This window comes from Moschus berezovskii, chromosome 17, assembly GCF_049115385.1.
Source record: "Moschus berezovskii isolate FMDL1 chromosome 17, NW_MosBer_1.0, whole genome shotgun sequence".
In the NCBI taxonomy this organism is placed as follows: domain Eukaryota; kingdom Metazoa; phylum Chordata; class Mammalia; order Artiodactyla; family Moschidae; genus Moschus; species Moschus berezovskii.
This window is the reverse complement of record NC_142476.1, coordinates 5,873,852-5,897,687: the sequence shown is the minus strand read 5'-3', so window position 1 is coordinate 5,897,687 and position 23,836 is coordinate 5,873,852. Positions and strand designations below refer to the sequence as shown.

The window sequence follows — 23,836 nt, the reverse complement described above, 5'->3', positions numbered from 1 at the left end:
ATACTGGAGGGGGTTGCCTTTTCCTTCTCCAGAGGATCTTCCTGACCCAGGGGCTGAAAGCATGTCTACTTCACTGCAGGTGGATTCTTTACCGTTGAGCCACCTGGGAAGCCCAAGTATTCTTCTGCAACTTTCCTTTATCATTCTGTGTTGTGTTGTGAGCTTCACACAATATCTGTTGCTCAAGTTCATTTTTATTGCTAGATAGTTATTATGAAAACATATCTATTCATTCTTTATTTATTGGACTTTTCAGGTCATTTCCATGTTTTTCTAATACAATCAGTGCTGCCACAAACACTGTGGCACATGACCCATTGTGTACACGCACAAGAAATTTTTTCTGATTGAATGAATATACCGAGAAGTGGACCTGCTCTGCTAGTAGTGGAATCGAAGGGTATATCTCTCTTCAACTTAAGAGAATATGCTAAGTTGTTCTATAAAGTAGCTGCAACATTTTACACTCCTATCATCGGTATATTAAGAGCTCCATTGTTCTAAATCTTCTTCAAAGTGTAGTATTGACAGACTTAATTTTTGTCAATGTAGTGGGTGGAAGATGGTATTTCATTACAACCGTAGCTTGCATTTTTCTTATTGCAAGTTGAGCATCTTTATACATGTGTATTGGTCATTTGTATTTTCTCCTCTGTGAAATGCCTGTTCATGTCTCTTGCCCATTTTTTTCTATTAGATTGTTTACCTTTTTCTTGATGATTTGTAAGAAATCTTTGTATACTTTAGATACTAATCCTTTGTCAGTCATTAGGTGTAGAATGTATCTTCTAGTAGTTTGAGGTTTCTCTCTCTCTCTTTTTTTTTTTGTGAGACAAGTATTTTTGCAGTAGTTTTAGGTTCACAGCAAAATTGAGAGGAAGACAGAGATTTCCCACGTAACTCCTGCCCCTTAACATGCACGGCCTCTCCCATCACTAACATTCTCTGTCAGTAGGTTTGTCTTCTTACTCTTTTCTTGGTGTCTTTTTAAGAAATGATTTCAAACTTAACAGAAAGTTTCCAACAAAGAGTTCCTATTTGTTGGACTTCCAGTTTGTTGGTGAGTTCCTTCACCTAGAAATACCTAGTCTCAATGTTTTACCACATTTGTTTTATAATTTTATCTATTCAGTTCAGTTCAGTTCAGTCGTTCAGTCGTGTCCGACTCTGTGACCTCATGAATGCCAGGCCTCCCTGTCCATCACCAGCTCCCAGAGTCCACCCAAACTCATGTCCATCGAGTCGGTGATGCCATCCAACCATCTCATTCTCTGTCGTCCCCTTCTCCTCTTGCCCTCAATCTTTCCCAGCATCAGGGTCTTTTCAGATGAGTCAGCTTTTCACATGAGGTGGCCAAAGTATTGGAGTTTCAGCTTCAGCATTAGTCCTTCCACTGAACACCCAGGCCTGATCTCCTTTAGAATGGACCTGCTGGGTCTCCTTGCAGTCCAAGGGACTCTCAAGAGTCTTCTCCAGCACCACAGTTCAAAAGCATCAATTCTTCGGTGATCAGCTTTCTTCACAGTCCAAATCTCATATCCATACATGACCACTGGAAAAACCATAGCCTTGACTAGATGGACCTTTGTTGGCAGAGTAATGTCTGTGCTTTTTAATATGCTGTCTAGGTTGGTCATAACTTTCCTTCCAAGGAGTAAGCGTCTTTTAATTCCATGGCTGCAACCACCGTCTGCAGTGATTTTGGAGCCCAAAAAAATAAAGTCAGCCACTGTTTCCCCATCTATTTCCCATGAAGTGATGGGACCAGATGCCATAATCTTAGTTTTCTGAATGTTGAACTTTAAGCCAACTTTTTCACTCTCCTCTTTCACTTTCATCAAGAGGCTTTTTAGCTCCTCTTCACTTTCTGCCATAAGGGTGGTGTCATCTGCATATCTGAGGTTATTGATATTTCTCCCAGCAATCTTGATTCCAGCTTGTGCTTCTTCCAGCCCAGCATTCCTCATGATGTACTCTGCATATAAGTTAAATAAGCAGCATGACAATATACAGCCTTGATGTACTCCTTTTCCTATTGGGAACCAGTCAGTTGTTCCATGTCTAATTCTAACTGTTGCTTCCTGACCTGCATACAGTTTTCTCAAGAGGCAGGTCAGGTGGTGTGGTATTCCCATCTCCTTCAGAATTTTCCACAGTTTATTGTGATCCACACAGTCAAAGGCTTTGGCCTAGTCAATAAAGCAGAAATAGATGTTTTTCTGGAACTCTCTTGCTTTTTCGACGATCCAGCAGATGTTGGCAATTTGATCTCTGGTTCCTCTGCCTTTTCTAAAACCGGCTTGAACATCTGGAAGTTCACAATTCATGTGCTGTTGAAGCCTGCCTTGGAGAATTTTGAGCATGACTTTACTAGCGTGTGAGATGAGTGCAATTGTAGTTTGAGCATTCTTTGGCATTGCCTTTCTTTGGGATTGGGATGAAAATTGACCTTTTCCAGTCCTGTGGCCACTGCTGAGTTTTTCAAATTTGCTGGCATATTGAGTGCAGCACTTTCACAGCATCATCTTTCAGGATTTGAAATAGCTCAACTGGAATTCCATCACCTCCACTAGCTTTGTTCCTATATTACTGTTTCTCAAACTAAACTGTAGACATTATGACCTTTTACTCTCGCCCCAAAACTTTATTATGTATTTTCTTGACTAAAGATATAAAGGCAGGAATCCCCAACCACCTGTTAGCAACCAGGCTGCACAGTAAAAGCTGAGTGGTGGGCAGTTGAAGAAATCTTCATCTGCTTTTACAATCGCTCCCCACTGCTCTCCCATCACCCCTAGATGGGACCATCTAGTTGCAGGAAAACAAGCTCAGGGCTCCCACTGATTCTGCATTATTGTCTAATTATTCCATTATATATCACAATGTGATAATAATAGAAATAAAGTGCACAATAAATATAATGCTCTTGAATCATCCTAAAACCACTTCCCTCCCTCCCTAGTCTTCTACAAAAGTGGTCCCTGGTGCCAAAAAGGCTGGGAACCACTGCATACAGACAGTCACAGCATAATGACAGGAGTCAGACATTTTTAAAAATTGAGGCTAAATTCACATAACGCAAAATTTACTATTTTAAAATGAACAGTGGCATTTAGAACATTCATAATGCTGTGAAACCACTACCTCTATCTAATTTCAAAGCGTTTTGAAATTAAAATGAGACTCAGTACCCAGTGACCGGTTGTTCCCCACCCCGCTCCTAACAGTGATTTATATGCTTTCTGTTCCAGTGAGTTTACTCCCAGACTTTTCATATGAATGGGATCGTTTAGTATATGATATTTTGTGACTGACTTCTTTCACTTAACATAAGGTTTTCAAGGTTCATCCATGCTGTAGCATGTATCTGTATCTTTTATGACTGAATAAAGGTTATGACCAACCTAGATAGCATATTAAAAAGCAGAGACATTGCTTTGCCAACAAAGGTCCGTCTAGTCAAGGCAATGGTTTTTCCCGTGGTCATGTATGGATGTGAGAGTTGGACTGTGAAGAAAGCTGATCGCTGAAGAATCGATGCTTTTGAACTGTGGTGCTGGAGAAGACTCTTGAGAGTCCCTTATACTGCAAGGAAATCCAACCAGTCCATTCTAGAGGAGATCAATCCTGGGTGTTCATTGGAAGGACTGATGCTAAAGCTGAAACTCCAATACTTTGGCCACCTCATGCGACGAGTTGACTTACTGGAAAAGACTCTGATGCTGGGAAAGGTTGGGGGAGGGAGGAGAAGGGGACGACGGAGAATGAGATGGCTGGATGGCATCACCGACTCTGTGGACATGAGTTTGAGTGAACTCCGGGAGTTGGTGATGGACAGGGAGGCCTGGCGTGCTGTGGTTCCTGGGGTCGCGGAGAGTCGGACACGACTGAGTGACTGAACTGAACTGAACTGAATAGTCCATTGTATATGAGTGACGTGAAAGTCGCTCAGTCATGTCCGACTCTTTGCAACCCCATGGACTGTAAAATACTGGAGTGGGTAGCCTTTCCCTTCTCCAGGGGATCTTCCCAACCCAGGGGTCAAACCGAGGTCTCCCGCTTTGCAGGTGGATTCTTTACCAACTGAGCTACCAGGGAAGCCCATTGTATGGATATACCACAATTTTTTAATTCATTCATTCATTGAAGGATGTTTGGGTAGTACTACCTTGCATATTCACATACAAATAGTTGAGTGCCTGTTTTCAGTTCTTTTGGGTACATACCTAAGAGTGAAATTGCTGGGACATATGGTAATGGCTGCAGCATTTTCCTACTACCTGTGTATGAGAGTTGTAATTTCTCATATCTTTGTCAACTCTCCTTATTCCACTCCAAGTTTTTTAATAGCCATTTAGTGGGTGTAGTATCTCATTGCGGTTTTGATTTGCGTTTTTCCTTAATGATTAGTGATGCTAAACCATCTTTTCAAGTGTCTATCTGCCTTTTGTGTATCTTCTTCGGAGAAATGTCTACTCAAGCCATTTTAAATAGATAGTTTGTTGTTTTTGTTATAAGACTTTATATATTCTGAATACTAGACTGTTATCAGATACATGATTTGTCGGTATTTTTCCCCATTCTGCAGGCTGCCTTTTCACTCTCTTTATGATACCCTTCAGCATCACAAAGGTTTTCAGAAAGTTGACTGTGATGTATCTCGGCATGGCTTTCTTTAGGTTTATCTTGTTTGGAGTTCGTTCAGCTTCTTAAATCCGTAGACTACTTGCTGTTGTTGTTCAGTCGCTAAGTAGCGTTTCAACTCTTTGCAACCCTCAGACTGCAGCACTGCCAGGCTTCCCTGGCCTGCACCATCTGCCAGAGTTTACTCAAATTCATGTCCATTGAGTCGGTGATGCTGTCTAACCACCTCTTCCTCTACCGCCCTCTTCTCCTCATGCCCTCAATCTTTCCCAGCATCAGGGTCTTTTCTGATGAGTCGGCTCTTCACATCAGGGGCCAAAGTATTGGAGCTTCAGCTTCAGCATCAGTCCTTCCAGTGAATATTCAGGGTTGAGTTCCTTTAGGATGGACTGGTTTGATTTCCTTACTGTCCAAGGGAGTTTCAAGAGTCTTCTCCAACACCACAGTTAAAAAGCATCAGTTTTTCGGTGCTTAGCCTTCTTTATGGTCCAACTCTCACATCCGTTCATGACTACTGGAAAAACCACAGCTTTGACTATATGGACCTTTGTCAGCAAAATGATGTCTTTGCTTTTTAATAAGCTGTCTATGTTTGTCATAGCTTTCCTCCCAAGGAGCAATAGTCTTAATTTCATGGCTGCAGTCAACGTCCACGGTGGTTTTGAAGCTCAAGAATGTAAAATCTGTCACTGTTTCCACTTTTTCCCTTCTATTTTCCATGAAGTGATGGGACCAGATGGCATGATCTGTTTTTTGAGTTTTCACCAGCTTTTTCACCTTCTTCTTTCACCCTCATCAAGAGGCTCCTTAGTTCCTCTTCACTTTCTGCCATTAGAGTGGTATCATCTGCATATCTGAGGTTGTTGATGTTTCTCCCATCAGTCGTGATCCCAGCTTGTGATTCATCCAGCCTGGCATTTATTGTGATGTACTTTGCATATAAGTTAAATAAACAGGTTGACAATATACAGCTTTGTCATACTCCTTTCCCAATTTTGAACTAGTCAGTTGTTCCATATCCAGTTTTAACCATTGCTTCTTGACCCTCATACAGGTTTCTCAGGAGACAAGAAAGGTGGTCTGCTATTCCCATCTCCTTAAGAATTTTCCACAGTTTGTTGTGATCCACACAGTCAAAGGCTTTTGCTTAGTCAATGAAGCAGAAATAGATGTTTTTCTAGAGTTCCCTTGCTTTCTATATGATCCAGTGAATGTTGGCAATTTGATCTCTGGTTCCTTTGTCTTTTTAAGCCCAGCTTGTACATCTGAAAGCTCTTGGTTCACATACTGCTGAAGCTTAGCTTGAAAGATTTTGAGCATAACCTTACTAGCATGTGAAATGAATGCAATTGTCCAGTAGTTTGAACATGCTTTTGCACTGCCCTTGTTTGCGATTGGAATGAAAACTGACTTTTCTAGTCCTGTAGGTTAGTGCCTTTTGTCAGCCATTATTTCTCCAGATACCTTTTTTAGCCTGACTTCATCTTCCTCTGCTTTAGGGACTCTGATGACATACATGTTAGACATTATAATCCATTAAGACTCTGAGACATTGTTTTAATTCTGTTTTCTCTGTAGTGTTTGTTTTGGATGATTTATGTACTTCTATCTCCAAGGACATCGATTCTTTCCTCTGTTTTCTTCATTCTGCTGTCAAGCCCATCTAAATAAATTTTTAATTTTGGTTGTTGAGTTTTTTCAATTCTAAAATTTACACTTGATTTTTCTGTATATATTGTACCATTTCTGTAGAGAATTAAAAGTTTTCCATTTGTTTCAAACATGTCTCATTGTTCCTTGAAGGGCTTTGTGAAAGTTACTCTAAAATCCTGGTCAGATGATTTTAGTATTTGTGTCAACTTGGTGTTGGCCCCTGTTAGTTTTTTCTCGCTTGAGTTATGAGGCTCTGGATCCTATTTAAATCTTCTATTTAGCGGGCCTGCTCGTGCTCCACACTGGTGGGAAAGAGGAGGGCCAGCTCTTTGCTGTCTGGTGCGGGTAGAAGCCCAGGGTCCCACTGGGCCTGCACCGCTGCCCTGGTGTGTGTGTGTGTTTTACTATTGCTGGGCTTCAGGGAGTGAGGCCCCACGTGGCCTACACTGACACACCCAGCTGGGGCGGGGGGTTCTGACACTCGGAAGTGGAAGTCCAACCTTCCATGTGCCTTTGTGTTGAGGGTGGCGTATGCCTTGGCGGAGTAGGGCAGTTACTATCAAAAGTCTTCTGTCTTACTAGACTGCTCCTTTACCTTTTCTTTGTCCTTTGGTTTTCTAGTGAGCTTTTTGGGGTCTGATTGCAGGTTATGGCTTTTCTAGCACCCATTCCAGGATTTACAAACTGTAAAGAAAACTCAGAGCACTCACCACATGTCATTTCTCGGGTTCCAAGGTCCCTAACCCATCTGCTTCTCTCCACCTCTCAGAGTCTTTTTATGCTTGCTCTATTTATAACACCCAGGAGGAGGAAATGGCAGCCCCCTCCAGGATTCTCGCCTGGAGAATCCCGTGAACAGAGGAGCCTGGCGGGCTGCAGTCCATGGGTCGCAGAGTCAGACACGACTGAGCGACTGAGCACGTATGTGATGTCCAGGGTTTGGGCTACACTTAACTGAAGAAGCCGGAGGAGCGCCTCCACCCCATCTTAGCCTCAGTGCCACTTGGAGCAAGCTGTCCTTTCTCTTCTTATCCCCAGTGTTAACTCTCGTCATACATCAATGTCTAAACACACATGGGTGTTTTAAAATGTACACAGGATGTGTTTTAATCGAGTATGGTAAGGTGACAGACGTAGAGACAACTGCCTTTGAAAGAAGAGTTTATTGCCTACCGTTCCCAAGAGGAAGGGGCACATCATGCCATGCTCGGCCACGTGGAGAAGTATCAGAATCAGGCAGGAGGCGGGAGTGAAAGAAAGCATGGTCTCACGCCGTCAGTGTGATGTTTGCAGGAAGGAATGGGTCAGGCAAGGCAAGCATTTTAGGATTAGCTAGTTTGAATAACTTCAGTGGGCTCTGGGCTATAGTATAGGGTGAGCCCTAGTTGTCCAACATCGGGGTCAGGGCTGATTCACAGCAGGAGAAAAATTAGCTTGGTGTGTGAGAGGTGGTTAGGGATTGGTGAGTTTGGATTGGTTGGTTTGCATATGAAATGGCATGCTTTACAGTCTCTCCTGGATTAACAAAGCCCCAAGATGTCAAAGCATCATAAAATACAGGAAATAAAAATCTATGATTAATATAATGGAGTCTTTATTCTGACCAATTCATCTGGCCTGTGCTGAGAGCAGAATGTCTTAACTCCCTTAGCATACCTCTCCCACCTTGTTGTTTTTAAATGGTGTCTTTACTTGTCCCTTTGTCCTTCGATATAAATTTTAGAATAAGTTTATCAAGTTCCACGAAAAATGTAGACTGGAATTTTGATTGAAACTGTATGACTTAATAAATTAATTTGGACAAAGCTGAATCTTCACTCTGCTGAGTCTTCCTGTTCATGTTCTTTACATTTATTGAAATTTTCTTTAATGTCCTTCAGTAAGATTTTATTATTTTCGCAGTGAAGGTCAGGCTCATCTTTTGTTAGCTTTATTAGGTAGCTGTGTTAGGTGATGTGCTGTCCTGTGCTTAGTCATTCAGTCATGTCCGACTCTTTGCGACTACTATTGGGAATAGTATCTTTTAAAAATTATGTTTTAAATGGTTAGTTGCTTGTAGGTAGAAATTCAGTTGACTTTGGTATATTGATTTTCTAACAATGAACTCTTTGCAATCATAATCATTTTTCTGTAAATCTCTTTAGTTCGTTTTGATTACTTTTAATTTCTTTTTGTTTTACAGGGCTGCCTGACCTCTTTATTACAATATTAAGTCAGAGGGATAAAAGTAAGAATTCTTACTTGATTCTGATCAAGAGAAAATGTTTATGACATTTTCCTTTTGAGTATGATTTTTGGTGTAGGTGTTGGAAGAAACCTTTTAACAAGGAAATTCCCATTCTATTCCTGGTTTGCTGAGAATTGTTTTAAAAATCGAGAATGCAAATGATCACAAGGTTTTTAACCTTTCTTTTGTAAATGTGATGCAGATTATTAAATTAATTCAAAATCATTACTTAGGTTAAAAGAACACAATGTTTTAGATGAGAGCTTTAATAAATTAAAGGTAAAAACAATAAAGTAAGAGTCTGAGGTTATTGTAAAATCTTTTATTAACTTAATCATTTTAGTCAATAAAGGGATTTGGGCTAACTCAATTTTAAAGAGTTCTAAATCAAAAGGGTTTTTTCTGCCTTTAAGCAGGGTCGCAAACTGACAGTTTGCCAAGTCATTGGTAAAAAGTCTGGTTCTACATACGGGCCTTTTCCAAAAAATTGCTTTAGTGAGTTAGTGAATCACTAATTGCATTAGTATAATTAGTGATTATACCCCCAGGAGCTTCACTGCCTCTAGACTCCCCAGAGTCCAACAGTTAGAAATCATGGGAGGATAAGAGAGAAAAAGGGTGGGAAACCCAGCATGCGGCACCCCTTTGATTGCCCATAATTGTGGGTGTCAGCCTATGACATTTCTGGCTAGGTTTGGGTCTACATTGTAAAATACACTTCTTGTGGAAATGCAAACAAACTTGCATGTGTTTATGGGCCAGTATGAATGGCTTTAGTCAAAGTAGATTATTTTTCAAAAGTGAGTACGTTTTTGGATGAGTAATGATTTAATGAGGATACAAAATGATTATTGTTCTTACTGGCTGTAGATAATAGCCCGGTGTTTTATAGTTAGCCATAACAGAGTATGACATAATATCTCATATACAATCCACTTTCACATTCAATATGATATATACATATATATATACACACACATATATATTGTTGTAGCCACGCATTCCGGGAAACAAACTCACTCAGGAGGACAACGCAGATAGTGAGGTGCAGTTTATTACACCGGTGGACCCAAGGCAGAGTCTCCTCTTAGCCAAGGACCCCGACCAACATTTGTGAAAATCTTTTATACCCCATGTGTACGTGTCTGAACCCACCACTCCAAATTCCTTGAGACTTACATAAACCAAGGAAAATACAACGCCAGTAACCCCATCATTCACGTGCTGTGTGCTCATGTGCTCAAACAGTCAAACAGTTAGCCAACAATCAGTAAGCCCGAGGTTACACTCCGATAGATACAGACAAATTTATGGCCTGTCTGGAGGAAGGGGTGATTAGTGTATGTTTTCTCTTAGGCGATGAGTAACCTAGATACCATCTTTAAGGTTCCCCTGTCTGGAGGGGGTCTTATCCTTCTGTTGTCGTTTTTATGCCTCTTGAGAAACCTGTATGAAGGTCAGGAAGCAACAGTTAGAACTGGACATGGAACAACAGACTGGTTCCAAATAGGAAAAGGAGTCTGTCAAGGTTGTATATTGTCACCCTGCTTATTTAACTTCTATGCAGAGTACATCATGAGGAACGCTGGGCTGGAAGAAGCACAGGCTGGAATCAAGATTGCTGGGAGAAATATCAATAACCTCAGATATGCAGATGACACCACCCTTATGGCAAAAAGTGAAGAGGAGCTAAAAAGCCTCTTGATGAAAGTGAAAAAGGAGAGTGAAAAAGTTGGCTTGAAGCTCAACATTCAGAAAACTAAGATCATGGCATCTGGTCCCATCACTTCATGGGAAATAGATGGGGAAACAGTGGAAACAGTATCAGACTTTATTTTTGGGGGGCTCCAAAATCACTGCGGATGCTGATTGCAGCCATGAAATTAAAAGACACTTACTCCTTGGAAGGAAAGTTATGACCAACCCAGATAGCATATTAAAAAGCAGAGACATTACTTTGCCAACAAAGGTCTGCCTAGTCAAGGCTATGGTTTTTCCAGTGGTCATGTATGGATGTGAGAGTTGGACCGTGAAGAAAGCTGATCGCCGAAGAATCGATGCTTTTGAACTGTGGTGCTGGAGAAGACTCTTGAGAGTCCCTTGGACTGCAAGGAGATCCAACCAGTCCATTCTAAAGGAGATCAATCCTGCGTGTTCATTGGAAGGACTGATGCTAAAGCTGAAACTCCAACACTTTGGCCACCTCATGCGAAGAGCTGACTCATTGGAAAAGACTCTGATGCTGGGAAAGATTGGGGATGGGAGGAGAAGGGGACGACAGAGAATGAGATGGCTGGATGGCATCACCAACTCGATGGTCATGAGTTTAAGTGAACTCCGGGAGTTGGTGATGCACAGGGAGGCCTGGTGTGCTGCGATTCATGGCGTCGCGGAGAGTCGGACACGACTGAGCGACTGAACTGAACTGAACTGAGCTGAAACACAGAGTTCAGAGTCCATTGGAAAAGTGGCTGAGCATGATCAGCATGAACAGGCCTAAGATGGAGTCCAGGCCCTATGAATTCCTTCTTCAATATAAGTAGCATCACTGACTCGATGACATCACCAGCTCAATGGACATGAGTTTGAGTAAGTTCCGGGAGTTGGTGATGGACAGGGAAGCCTGGCGTGCTGCAGTCCGTGGGGTCGCAGAGAGTCAGACATGACTGAGTGACTGAACTGAACTGATATATAAGTAGGCCAAAATTAGCACAAAATAGTCTACCTGGAAAAAACTTATTAAAAAGCCAATTTATCTGAAATATTTAAGAAGAGATCTGATGGTTACAAGTGTTACTTCTTCAGGAAATTGATGATTGAATATCAATTAACGATATCAGTTTTCAGAAATATATTTTGTTGTATTTGTAATAATGAATTTCCCCAACGGAATGATTTCAAGACTAAAAACCAGAAAACATAGGCACTGAAGCCAGAATATCTGAATTTAAATTACAGCTGTTCCTTTCACTAATTGTGTAATCTGGGGTATATAATTTAGCCTATAAGTCTCTATTTCTTCGCCTATAAAATGGTGACGATTAGCTCTTGGAGTTGTTAGATTAAACGAACTGAGGCACATTCAATGCCCAAGATATTAAACATTCAAGCACAGTATTTCTAATTCCCTTCCAGTAAAGCAGCGCCATCACTATGCAGTGCAGCGCGGTGTGAGGAGGAGGGACTCCGAGGCGGCACATCCCGGGTTGGCCGCCGGCTCCCCCATCTCGCCAGCAGTGTGACCATGGGCGCACTACTTAAACCACTCGTACTTCAGTTTCTCATCTGCAAAATGGGCATTATGAAAGCATCTTCCTCATAGGGTGGTAGGATTAAATGAGTTTATTTCTGTAAATTGCTTAGAACGGGGACTAGCTCACGGGAAATGCTATGTAAGCGTTAGCTGGTATTGTAGTGAGACACTCATGGTTTATTGTACTGGTATATTTCAGAACTACTACATTTATATCTACAGTTGGTCAGTAATATGTGGATGAGTGTATTTTTCTGATTTTGGTGCTAGGGGTATACTGAAGCGGGTGGAGCAGCAGAGGAGGTCATGTATCAGCAGCAAATGCTCTGCAAAAGCAGCTGCCTTTGCAGAATCTAGCTCCGGGCATAGGGAGAAAAGAGCAGAGATATTCCATTTCCCCATGGGTGCCATTTACCCTCACTAAACCATGGCTTTAATGAGCACGAATATTTTTTAGTTCCATTGTAAATGGTGTTTACAGTGAAAATCATATTACAACAACATTAAAGGAATTGTTCAAAGATAAAAAATAAATCAACTACAAACATGCAAGAACTGATTTCCTTTTTTCAATTTCCCTCCAGTTTTTGTTTATGGGCACATGCAGTGTGTATTTACACAGCTGTCATCAATGTGCACACAGCATTTTGTACTTTACTGTGTTTAACATCAGCTGGTAACTCTCTCCCTGTTATGCAGTCTTTTTATTATTATGATGGCGGTAGAGTCATGTTGATAAGCATAATTACTCTTTTTTTGAAAATCAAAATGTTCACCTTTTACATACTGTAGGAGAACTCTAGGAATATAAGTAAGGGCAATAAATTATAGAAGAAAAGGAAATCAAAGGCCTACACCTCCTATGGCAGGAGGAAAGATAGGAGGGGAGTATGTGATTGCCTGAGAACTATGAAATCCTATAATTTGATTTTGCAACAGATTTCTACCCCAATGCTTTAAGTAACATATCTATTTTTAAGTGTAAGAGAATTAAAAAGAAATTGCATGTGATGGGTACACAGAGGTTCATTATACTATTGTCTACTTACTTTTGTATATGTTTGAAACTTCTGTAATTAAAAAAGGTTTAAAGAAAAGAATGTGCTTACAAAAGATTTTTTCCAGCCCCCTTGGAAATAGTTTGAGTGTCTCTTGGTGAGCAGGCCCCCACAGCCCACACATGTGGGAGCTTTCAAAGTCCTTCTACTTCCAGAGCCTTGTTTTCTTCCTCCAGGAAATTGATGTAGTGCAGGTACATAACTCTTTCTGCAGTGATGTCCTCACTGGGAACAGTGCTCCCTCTGACATGGTACTCTTGTGCCAGGCACAGCTCATACCATCTGCAGAGACCCTGCCCAGATACCACTAAACCACTGCTGAGAACATCTTGCTTAAGAAGGTGGGGTTAGAGTGAGTAGAGCAGAATAGTGGAGGCCACAACTGACTCACCATTGGTGGTCTCTGCTGGGAGTGGGTGACCCCCAGTAGATGGTCGTAGAGCAGGCCAGGCCCTTCCCACCCCACGCTGGGCTGAGACCATCACACCTGCTGACACAGCACCCGCTGAAGGTGGTTGTCCAGACTCACTAAGTTGTGTGTTCTGTTGGGTGTCCTGATGACACACTTGCTAAGACCAGGGCTCTCCTTCCTCCTGCTAATTCTGTGACTCACACGAGTGGCCAGTGCCTCTCTCTTCTGCCCACCCCTCCATCACCCTTGAGTCAGTCTATCTCACTCCTGCTATCAGAACGCCTCCTTTGGACTTCCCTTCTGGATCTTGTTCTGTTTATTCTGTGCAGGTGCAGGTCAGTCCTCCCCTGTCTGAGGCAAGTTCCATCTTGCTCTTGGCGCCTGACCCCCTGAGCCTCAGCCAACAGCCTCCTGAGGCCTGTGGTGGCACAGCAGCTGTTGGAGGTTCCTGTTGTGTTCGGGGGTGCTGGGACCCTGGGAGGGGGACAAATATCTACCCCCGGTGGTGGATAATATGGCTTGATTAAAGAGAAATAGAAAATTAAGCCATCGTACTGTACAGTTTAAATCTATACAACGATATATGTCAATTATTTCAATAAAACTGGGGGGAGAAGAGAAATAGAAGACAGCTCTGTGACATCCAACAGATGGTCTGACTGGGGAGAAGGAAGTCAGTGCAGAATACACACAAAATCCCCACACTCAGTGATCAGCTGTTTAGGACAAGGATGGTGTGGTGGTCCCTTTAAAAATCCTCACTGCAAGCATGGGGACTGGTACTCAGCAGCACAGTACAAAGTTTGTTGAACAAATAAATAAAATTTCAGGTCAATAAAGTCAGGTATAGAATATGTACATGAGGGTCAAAGAAATATAGACCAGATGAGTGATCTGAGTGGATAAGGGCAGTGAAGACGACTTCTTGTAGGAGGGAAAAGAGGAGTCTGGGATAGAGTTCCATTGATAATACTGAGTGACCTTAGACAACTTAACTTAAAGGTACTTAACCTTTCTGTGCGTCAAACACACGATCTCTAACATGGAGCAATGAGTGTCTACCAGATGAGGGCAGGGTGGTCGAGGAGGCTCAGTGCATTCATGGAAAATGGAACCTAGAACTTGATAAACGGCGGTCAGCGACACCATCTGACACCACATCTTCACCGTCCTAGGGTTTACTCCCTGGACACTGCAGACATTTGAGGACGATGAGGTCTGAATCCTAACTATGAATGGACAGTCAAGGAAAACCAGATATATGAGGAGAAACGACAACATGAGATTAACAACAGTTATCATTCTCCCAATCATTATGACTAACGTTTATTGAATGCTTACCATGTGCCAGACGCTTTCATCACTTCAGTTTAAATCATGTAATCTTTGCAACTCTATTTCACAGAGAGGGAACAAAGGCCTAAAGGGCTATACCTTTTGACATCATTGAAAAATATACCAGTATGAAAGAAATTTGGGGGAAAAGGAAAAAACAGAAACGCCATGATTATCTCCCCTTCTACCCCTCTTACAGAACATTTTCATTTTCCTAAATTATTTTCTAATCCATGTTCATTGCCAACTTGTCTTTTAAAATAAGTTTATTTTTTGTATAAAAATGATGCGGGATCATTAAGAAAAGTTTCAACCAATAAAGAAGTACAAATAAGAGAGAAAAGAAAGAGCCGATATTTAAGAACAGAATGCTGCTGGCATCACGTGACCCTCGTCACCGGCATGTCTGCTGTTCGTGTTGAGTCACTGAAGTAAAGTATTACTCTACAGAACTTGGATGTTTTTACTAATAAAGGAAGGCTAACTTAAAGTTTCACTGGAAAAGACTCTGATGCTGGGAGGGATTGGGGACAGGAGGAGAAGAGGACAACAGAGGATGAGATGGCTGGATGGCATCACCGACTCGATGGACATGAGTTTGAGTGAACTCCGGGAGTTGGTGATGGACAGGGAGGCCTGGCGTGCTGCGATTCATGGGGTCGCGGAGAGTCGGACACGACTGAGTGACTGAACTGAACTGAACTTAAAGTTTGTGTTATGAGGTACTAAGCTACCCAATGGGCTTCCCAGGTGGTACAGGGGTAAAGAATCCACCTGCCACTGCAGGAAATGCAAGAAGCGTGGATTCAATCCCTGGGTCAGGAAGATCCCCTGGGGTAGGAAATGACAACCTGCTCCAGTATTCTTGCCTGGAAAATTTCATGTACAGAGGAGCCTGGTGGGCTACAGTCCATGGTGTCGCAAAGAGTTAGGCATGACTGAGAAATGAGCACACACACACACAAGCTACCTGATATCCCAAACACTTATCAGTTCTCAGATTATATGACTTTTCCTAGAAAAAAAAATAAGATTCTTTGTATAAAACATTGGAAACTATAAATTCTTGATATTTTTTTCTGTTCATTAGAGATGCAAGACTTCCACCAGTAAACCAAAAGCCGTAGAAATTTTCTGCTCGGATTCTAAGCATACTGAGGGAAGAAGGTAATGCTTTTCTTAACATATGAGAAGATATGTATATATAAAAGATATGAGTCTTATGCAACTCCTGGAAAAAAACTCATTATTCAGATTTCTGTGAAGGATTTGAGTCTAAAAAGAATGTGTTGAGAAAGGAGAAAAATTGGTGATCTCTCACAATTTCAAAGTCTAAGGAGCCTTACAGACTCTGCACTTCATTACTCGTATTTAGAGATAAGGAAATGGGCCAGAGAAGCTGAGGAGGATAGCATAAATCACAGTAAGCTGAGGCCAGAACCCAAGTCATTTAGAAATATTGGTAGTCATTTAGAAACCTTTATTGGTGGGGAAGGGAATGAAAAAAAAAAAAAGAGCAAGGAGTTGAAATAAGAGCTCAAAACAGGACATTTTATGGGTCAAAACAGTAAAGCCTTCTGGTATATTTCCTAATTTCTGAATAAATTTTGGCCGATTGCCAGGATTTGACTAGCAGATCAGAAATTCCCCTCTTTCCTTTGGCAATGTAAAATAATCAGTTTTCAAAAGTAGTTCCCATCTCCTCCCTGAAAAATCAGTGCTTATACCTGTGGAAAAAAGGGAGAGGGCCAATGTACAGATGCCCCCATCAGCAAGTACCCATCCCCAGTGGGCACCAGTAAGGCCCTGAGCCTGGCCTTGCACCACTATCAGAAGATGTCACACAGGGGGTGATAAATACACGTTCTGTGGGATTTTAGAGATCTCACATCTTGGTGATATCCTGTTAATATTACTCTTTGAAATTTGCTTAGGTTTTAAATGAGCAGAGGGTTGCTTCCTGAAGTCCCACCATGGTTACTCTCTTGGGCCCAAAGCCCCACGCATTTTAAGGGGTCCTCAAGTAGCAGTTGTACACAATCCTGAAGACCACTGCTGTTTTCACAGATGTGCTGCAAGAGCATCAAACATCAGATACAAAGCACCGAGGAACTTCAAAGAGAAAGCCTGCTGCAGAGTGAACAGGAGAGCTGGAAACAGGAACCTAGAAACGTTTCCAGTGGGCTTGACACTTGCTGTGTTTGGTATCTTCATTATTGTGATATTTGTCTACATAACTATGGAAAGCAAGTAACTCTTTGGTTAAGTGCTTTAGAAGCAGAGTGATGAACATGTGCCTGAGTATTGCTCCGAGCCCTCCTGCTTCAGGAGGGAACAGAGGCTACTCTCAAGGTGGAGACCCAGCCCCACAGCCGGGTAGTCTTCCCTGGCCCTGTGCTGAGCTGAAGGGTCTGAGGCCAGGCTCCAGACAGGTGGAAGGGATGAGGGAGCGAGCCAGGCATTTGTGTCAAAGAGCTTGATAGTAGGAAGTTCCCCGAGTCAGGTTGGCCATCATTAAAAGTACTTTTACATTTGTGCAGACCTCTAAGAAGGAAACTGTGCCTGGAGTTGTTCTTTTTAACTATGGTGATAAGCTGTGGATCACATTTTATTCATTCTTCAAATTGGGTAGTCAACTATGGGAAAGGCCACAACAGGTGATGAACAAAAAAGGGAACGTATCTGCTTTGGCAAACCCAAAGAACTAGCCAACATCACCAGTAATGAAAAGAAAATCACTCAGAACAAGATTACATTTTCACCATTGAGCTTAGAAAGGTTTGAAAAGATCAAGACCTGGTGCGGAGTGTAGTTATCACGGCCCTGGGAGTGGGCAGGGGTGGGCAAGCGCCTGAGCTCCTCTGTTGATTGGCTTTGTGAGCTTGGGGGAGGTAGTTGTCTTCTCCGAGCTTCATTTCAACTTCTGAAAACAGGGATAAAATAGACACTTAGGGTGACAGAGGACGCGATGGTTGGATGGCATCACTGACTCAGTGGACACGAGTTTGAGCAAGTTCCAGGAGCTGGTGATGGACAGGGAAGCCTGGCGTGCTGCAGTCCATGGGGTCACAAACAGTTGGACACAACTGAGCGACTGAACTGAAACTCTTAGGGTGGTGAAGAATTTGAAGAAATTGCACATTTAAAGTATTGATATAATACTTATTGTTGTCCACAGCTAACTGGTAGAAGCCCTCAATAAATGTTCAATAAATGCTTAAGCATTGTTACACTTTGGCATAATAGTTCAGCTTCTGGGGAGAGCTACTTCTAGACAGAGAAGTCTTAAGTACCAAGAAGTTAGCTGCAGCGATGTTCATGGCAGTCAAAAGGTAGAGCCAACTCAAATATCCAACAACAGGGGAAAGGCTTAATAAGTTGAGGTTTATTTAGCCTCTCGATAGATGACTGTACAAGAATTTAAAATATTTAAAAGCTTATCATAACAGAAAATGCTTATTTAAAAAATTTTAAGCAGCTTTATTAAGAAATAATTTACATGCCATACAGTTCACCTAATGTGTACATTTCAATGATTTTTAGAGTATGAATAGTTGAACAACCATCACCTATTCATATTTTAGAACATGCATAGGTATACAACAATTGCCACAATCAATTGTAGAATATTTTCATCACCCCTAAAATGCTTTTTTTTAATGGTAAGCAAAAATGATGCAGATTCATTACGACTGTATTATCACAACTAAACAAACAACACTGGAAGAAATATGTCAAAATGTTAATAGCACTTCAACAATGGGACTCTGATTTTCTTTATTTTACTATTCCATGTTTTTAAAGATTTCTGTAAGCAGATTGTGTTGATTTGTGTTAATTCAGGAAAGTTTTAATTTAAAAAAATGTGTACTGTATTACAGTTTGGCTGTAAGGAACATAAAACTCAGCAAAGCTGGCTTAAACAAACAGGGATTTATTTTTATCTCTTAAAAAGAAATTTGGAGCTTAAATCATATAACACTATTAAAAATAACCAAATGTAATATGATCCTGACTCAAGCAAACTGTAGAGAAAATTATGATCATGAAAATTTGAAACTGACTAGATATTTGGTGATATTTAGAGATGCTTGATCTTATTGAGCATCAGCAGCTATTCTGTGACTACAAGTTAAAAAGCATAAGAGGAAGGCTAAGAGAATTGCAAAGATATTGGCCTGCTGTCTTTATTTATTTATTTTTTTTACAGTTAAAAGTATTTTTATTAAAAAAGCACAAATGCAAAGAAATGAACAGAGGAAAATTTATGCGTCGAACCTGGACTGGTCACTTATGATAATATACATGCTACAATTCCATTCTCCCCAATCATTCCACCTTCACCCTCTCCCACAGAGTCCCAAAGACTGTTCTAAATGCCTATGTCTCTTTTGCAGTCTCTTATCCAGGGTTCAGGTTACCATTTTTCTAAATTCCATATATATGCGTTAATATACGGTATTGATGTTCTTCTTTCTGGCTTACTTCACTCTGTATAATTGGCTCCAATTTCATCCACCTCATTAAAACTGATTCAAATGCATTCTTTTTGATGGCTGAGAAATACTCCATTGTGTATATGTACCAAAGCTTTCTTATCCATTCATCTGCAGATGGACATCTAGGTTGCTTCCATGTCCTAGCTATTATAAACAGTGTTGCAATGAACATTGGAGTACATGTGTCTCTTTCAATTCTGGTTTCCTCGGTGTGTATGCCCAGGAGTGCGATCGCTGGATCATATGGCAGTTCTATTTCCAGTTTTCTGAGGAATCTCCACACTGTTCTCCATAGTGGCTGTACTAGTTTGCATTCCCACCAACAGTGTAAGAGGGTTCCCTTCTCTCCACACCCTCTCCAGCATTTATTGCATGTAGACTTTTGGATAGCAGCCATTCTGACTGGTGTGAAATGGTATCTCACTGTGGTTTTGATTTGCATTTCTCTGATGATGAGGGATGTTGAGCATTTTTTCATGTGTTTGTTAGCCATCTTTATGTCTTCTTTGGAGAAATGTCTGTTTAGTTCTTTGGCCCATTTTTTGATTGGGTCACTTAGTTTTCTGGAATTAAGCTGCAGGAGTTGCTTGTATAATTTGGAGATTAATCCTTTATCAGTTGCTTCATTTGCTATTATTTTCTCCCATTCCGAAGGCTGTCTTTTCACCTTGCTTAGAGTTTCCTTTGCTGTGCAGAAGCTTTTGATTTTAATTAGGTCCCATTTGTTTATTTTTGCTTTTATTTCCAATATTCTGGGAGGTGGGTCTTGGAGGATCCTGCTGTGATTTATGTCGGAGAGTGTTTTGCCTACGTTCTCCTCTAGGAGTTTTATCGTTTCTGGTCTTACATTTAGATCTTTAATCCATTTTGAGTTTATTTTGGTGTATGGTGTTAGGAAGTGTTCTAGTTTCATTCTTTTACAAGTGGCTGACCAGTTTTCCCAGCACCACTTGTTAAAGAGACTGTCTTTTCTCCATTTTATATTCTTGCCTCCTTTGTCGAAGATAAGGTGTCCATAGGAGCGTGGGTTTATCTCTGGGCTTTCTATTTTGTTCCATTGATCTATATTTCTGTCTTTATGCCAGTACCATACTGTCTTGATGACTGTGGCTTTGTAATAGAGCCTGAAGTCCGGCAGGTTAATTCCCCCAGTTCCATTCTTCTTCCTCAAAATTGCTTTGGCTATTCGAGGTTTTTTGTATTTCCATACAAATTGTGAGATTATTTGTTCTAGTTCTGTGAAAAATATTGTTGGTAGCTTGATAGGGATTGCATTGAATGTATAAATTACTTTGGGTAGTATACTCATTTTTACAATATTTATTCTTCCAATCCACGAACACGGTATATTTCTCCATCTATTCGTGTCCTCTTTGATTACTTTCACTAGTGTTTTATAGTTTTCTATGTACAAGTCTTTTGTTTCCTTAGGTAGATATATTCCTAAGTATTTAATTGTTTTCGTTGCAACAGTGAATTGAATAGTTTCCTTAATTTCTCTTTCTATTTTCTCATTATTAGTGTATAGGAATGCAAGGGATTTCTGTTTGTTGATTTTATATCCTGCAACGTTACTGTAATCATTGATTAGCTCTAGTAGTTTTCTGGTAGAGTCTTTAGGGTTTTCTGTGTAGCAGATCATGTCATCAGCGAACAGTGAAAGCTTTACTTCTTCTTTTCCAATTTGTATTCCTTTTATGTCTTTTTCTGCTCTGATTGCTGTGGCCAAAACTTCCAGAACTATGTTGAATAGTAGTGGTGAGAGTGGGCACCCTTGTCTTGTTCCTGACTTTAGGGGAAATGCTTTCAGTTTTTCACCATTGAGGATAATGTTTGCTGTGGGTTTGTCATATATAGCTTTTATTATGTTGAGGTATGTCCCTTCAATTCCCACTTTCTGGAGGGTTTTTATCAAAAATGGATGTTGAATTTTATCGAAGGCTTTCTCTGCATCTATTGAGATAATCATATGATTTTTATTTTTCAGTTTGTTAATATGGTGTATTACGTTGATTGATTTGTGGATATTGGCCTGCTGTCTTTAAACTCCTGGAATTAGTTCTGAAACTCGGCCCATTGCATTAGTATTTTAAGGCAGAACTTAGGAGCTCACCACCTCCTATCCCCAGCTTGTGCTATGAATTTCATTCAGAACAGTAAGGCTTCCCAGGTGGTTCAGTGATAAAGAATCTGCCTGCCAAAACAGGAGACCCAGAGGACACAGGTTCGATCCCTGGGTCAGGAAGATGCCCTGGAGGAGTGCAACCCACTCCAGTATTCCTGCCTGGAGAATCCAATGGACAGAGAAGCTTGGCGGGCTATGGTCCAAAGGGTCTCAAAGAATTAGACATGACTGAAGCGACTTAGCATGCAGAACAGTAAGGGAGGCTAGGAGAGTGGGCATTTGAAATTTAGCAGCCTCTGTTAAACAAGAGAGTAGAGGATTGAGCATAAGAACAGGAGAAAGCAACCTACAGTGATGGCCACTTGTTCAGTTGTCAATAAGATAGAGCATAATAAATAAATCTCTCCTAGAAAGCCTTCTTCAGTACTTCGTATCTTTGCCAATTACTTCTTGTAAATTAGAATCCTGGAATCAGTCTCAGGAGAATGAACAAGACCTCTAATTAGCGCCTCACTACTCAAGGTACAGTCTCCAAACAGCAGCACTGGCAGCTCAGGCCCTACCCCAAACTACCAAGCTGGAATTTGCATTTTAACAGGATCCCAGGATTCCTATACACAGTAAAGTTTGAGAAGCACTGCTGTGGTTCATGCCCATCAGATGTTTATGTAGGAGGAATCCTAGCTCAAGCCTAAGCCAGGCTGACCCTAAGTGTCAGGCCAGAAGACCAGCAGGGTGGGTCCATCAGGGGCCTGTGCACACTGGGGACTGATTACCTCTTTGAGAAAAATGTGTCTTACAGAAAGAGACTCAGGGGTACGAGTTTGATCTCAGGAAATGTTTCACTATTCATCCAACTGATAATTTATCATCTCCTGCATCCTCTCAATAGAAAGGCAAATAAAATCAATGTAAGATACAGTCCCTACTCTTAAGGGACTGGTAGGGGAAAAGGAGATGCCAACAGACATTGCAATGTTAAGTGACCTCCTTTTGATGGTAGGACAGGGAGTATAGAAGAGGGCGACTTTCTCCAGTGTTGGGAGTAGACATGATAGCTTCCTGGAGCAAGTGGTATTATAGTTGAACCCAGCAGGAGGAGTAGGATTCAATCAACAGAAGTGGGAGAAAAGTAGGTGAGGCTAAAGGTGAAAGGACCGTCTCCAGGCCAAGGGCACAGTGTTTCTAAAGACTGGTAGGTGAGGCAGGGCAGGTGAGAAGCACTATGAAACTGAAGGCGGGTGGTGAGTAATGGGCCTGGAAAGGAAGGCAGAGTTCGGATCATAGCAAGTCTCGGGGACCGTATTAAGGTTTTTAATCCTGGGGCTAACGCAGAAGAGGACCTCTTCTAAGAGCGAACCATCCCTGCCTCCCTGTCTTCCTTGGCAGTTTCCATAGCTTCCATGGCTTCCCCTGAGAACTGGGTAGAGAAAGCCTTCTAAAAAGGCATCAGACTGAAGGAGCCATTTGCCCAGGCCCCTGAGACACTTTGGGCACACAGGGCAGTTATCAGGGTGCTGGGCCCTGGCAGCAACAGGAGCAGGAAGCCCTGCATCGGTGGGAGGGAGGGGGCGCACTCTGACATGCACTTCTTGTGTCGCCCTCAGCGAGGGCACCACGTCCCTCAAGGCTGCAGGAGCAGGGGCAGGAGCAGGGAGGTCAGGGGATGCTCCCTGCTGTTGGTGCACAGGCACGAGGCTCCTTCATGGAACTTCCTGGAGGCAAGGAAGGAGCTGCTGCAATTGACCGAGCAAATAGGGTAGGTGTGATGGGGGGCCGTTGAAACCCCTCTGCGTAGAGAGCTCAAACCACTGCCATGTTCTGTGAATCTCCATGATGTGACCCAAGTGTTTCACGATCATCTCTGAAGGCTCCCTTTCCCTGGTGATCCGGGGAGAGTGTGCATACGGAGGGGAGCTATGTCCTCCCAGGACCGCTGTCCTCTGTCTCCAGGAAACTGTTGCCACCAAACTGACCTCACAGAGCTGGTGCAGGGAAGGCTGTATGCGTAGTGGGCTTTTCTGAAAGTGTAGCCATGATGAAGAAACTAAAATGTGGAGAGAAAAGAACTAGGCCTCACTTTGGTGCCTTTCCCAACTCCGAGTCATCTAGCTGCCACACCCCACTCTCAGCTACGCACCACCACGGCAGAAGCTGTGACACTGAGATTGTCTTGACTTTAGGCCAAATTGAATTCCCAGGCAGAGCTCCTCACCCACCCCCACCACTAGTCTCACTGATGGGAAAGGAATTGGTGTAGAGATTTATTCTCTCATCAAGGGCAAACGCCAAGACATCAGGGTGTTTTATTTTTCCAGTTCCAACTATTTGTCTGCCTCTCCTACAAATCTTGGAGCTCTTTGGGTTGGGGACTGTATCTTAATCGTCTCTGGGTCTCTTCTTAAAAGTCCTGACTCATCCAGAACAAGCCCAGCTCCTTTTCAAGCCATTTCCAACCCAAACAGACATTTGAAATGACAAAACCAATACCCTAGATTTCACCTCCTACTTATCCCTGTGAGAAGTTCCTAAAATGAGCAAACTGCTGCTGAAAGGCATCATTTTGCGTGTTTATTCTGAACAGTCTGTCCTTCCTGGGCATGGGTAGTGTTAGTGGGTAGTGACACGGG

At 41.9% G+C, this 23,836-nt stretch overlaps 1 protein-coding gene across 1 annotated transcript in view; it reads left to right on the top strand.

The window, feature by feature from the left end:
• Positions 1-16,848, top strand: part of LEMD1 (LEM domain containing 1) — a 29,638-nt gene extending 12,790 nt beyond the window's left edge. The window contains 2 exon segments of the mRNA XM_088845005.1: positions 15,673-15,749; positions 16,650-16,848. Of these exon segments, the coding sequence (XP_088701131.1) occupies positions 15,673-15,749; positions 16,650-16,848 (276 nt within the window).
• Positions 16,849-23,836: the final 6,988 nt, after the last annotated feature.